We start from the raw sequence: 1,479 nt of genomic DNA on the forward strand, positions 1-1,479 counted from the left end.
CTCTCTCTCTCTCTCTCTCTCTCTCTCTCTCTCTCTCTCTCTCTCACACACACACACACACACACACACACACACACCCCTACAATCTCCAAACCCTTTATATTCTGGGGACAGTTTCCAATACAAACTACATTTCTCTCTCCTTACCCACTCCCACCTTCTTCCCATGCAATAGAAACCCGAAAGAAACGCATCTTACCCTGGGTGGAGGGCGAGTAGGAGCAGAACCCACACCATCATTTTCAGAGAAAATGCAGGAGACGAGAGTACCCGGCTTCCTGTTCTCCTTGCAACTGGAGAACTCATCGTTTGGTGTTTTACTCCTCCTTTCCTCTCGGTTGCAGACGGGTCTCTCCTTTTTTTATTATTGTTATTAGTATGCTTATTATTATGTAGTGGCTTCCCCACCACCACCCTCCCCTACCAGGTCCCGTCAGTGGGAAAATGCATTGCTCCCAGTCACGGGAATTGATATTCAGAGTGCAGAAATAAGATCAACAGCATAAACCCTTGCAGATACAATCAAAGCGCCAGCTCAGGCAGCAGCTCCCCAAATCTTGGAGAATAATATAACAGAGAGTAGAGAAAAGAGTGAGAGATGGGGGTGGGGAAAGCACATAGAGGTAGTTAAGGGAGAGAACAACGCTTGCAGACACATTCACACATACACTTGCCCCCCCCACACACACACTCACGCATCACTTTCCAAATCCATCAGTTAAAAAAAAAAGAAATTAAAAAAAATGAAAAGAAAATGACTGGAGCTGCTGCCTGAATGCAGATTAACTCCGAGGTCAAAGTGGAAGTGATGCACGCTGCTGCAGCGCAGATTAACACATGCGTGGTGTCGTCCTGGCTGCTTTTTAACGTCTGGTTACACACTCATTGCATGCAAGTCATGGCTTTCATGGAAAGGGGGTGGTATGCAGACATCTCTTCGCTAAGGCCAGAAACAATGTGGCCAGGGACAGAAGGTCTGTCTCAATTGGAATTGAGGAGGATATTCATTTTGGGTTTTGCAGTCTCAGAGATCATGATTTAGGTGAAGGAAGGAAGGGTGGTTGTTGCTATGTAACCCATCCATCCCCAGTGGGGGAACAGCATTGGTGGAGTCCTTATGAATGAGGTGACAAAGACTGAGATAGGACTAAAATGAGGTTGTAGAAATTAAATTCTTTCAAGCCTTTCCCCTCCTCCTTCCTTAAATTGAAGTAGGCAATGCAGAGACATTTGAGGAAGCTGCAAAACAATTCGGGGGAGTGACTCTATGACACCTTCCTCATTCTTCAAGTGGAAATGACTGAGAAAGGTAATACCACTTATCTATTGGTTAAACATACCAAAATCACTCTGGAAGTGGTCTTTCACCCAGAGAGTAGGGGAAAGAACCTAAATTAATTAGAAGTAATGAACTCCAAAGAGATGAAGTAATTGAAAAAATTGTTTTTTTTTTTTTTTTTTTTTTTCTCATTGGTCACT

At 44.0% G+C, this 1,479-nt stretch overlaps 1 protein-coding gene across 2 annotated transcripts in view; it reads right to left on the reverse strand.

Annotated features, from left to right (window-relative positions):
- Window positions 1-829, reverse strand: part of GABRG2 (gamma-aminobutyric acid type A receptor subunit gamma2) — a 144,781-nt gene extending 143,952 nt beyond the window's left edge. For both annotated transcript variants that reach the window (XM_069102425.1, XM_069102424.1), the window contains exon 1: window positions 200-829. In XM_069102425.1, the coding sequence (XP_068958526.1) occupies window positions 200-306 (107 nt within the window). In that variant the 5' untranslated portion in view covers window positions 307-829. The remainder of the gene's footprint in view (window positions 1-199) is intronic.
- Window positions 830-1,479: the final 650 nt, after the last annotated feature.

Source organism: Petaurus breviceps, unplaced genomic scaffold, assembly GCF_028583685.1.
Source record: "Petaurus breviceps papuanus isolate PSGF00001 unplaced genomic scaffold, PetGlider_PUasm1.0 551, whole genome shotgun sequence".
NCBI lineage: Eukaryota > Metazoa > Chordata > Mammalia > Diprotodontia > Petauridae > Petaurus > Petaurus breviceps.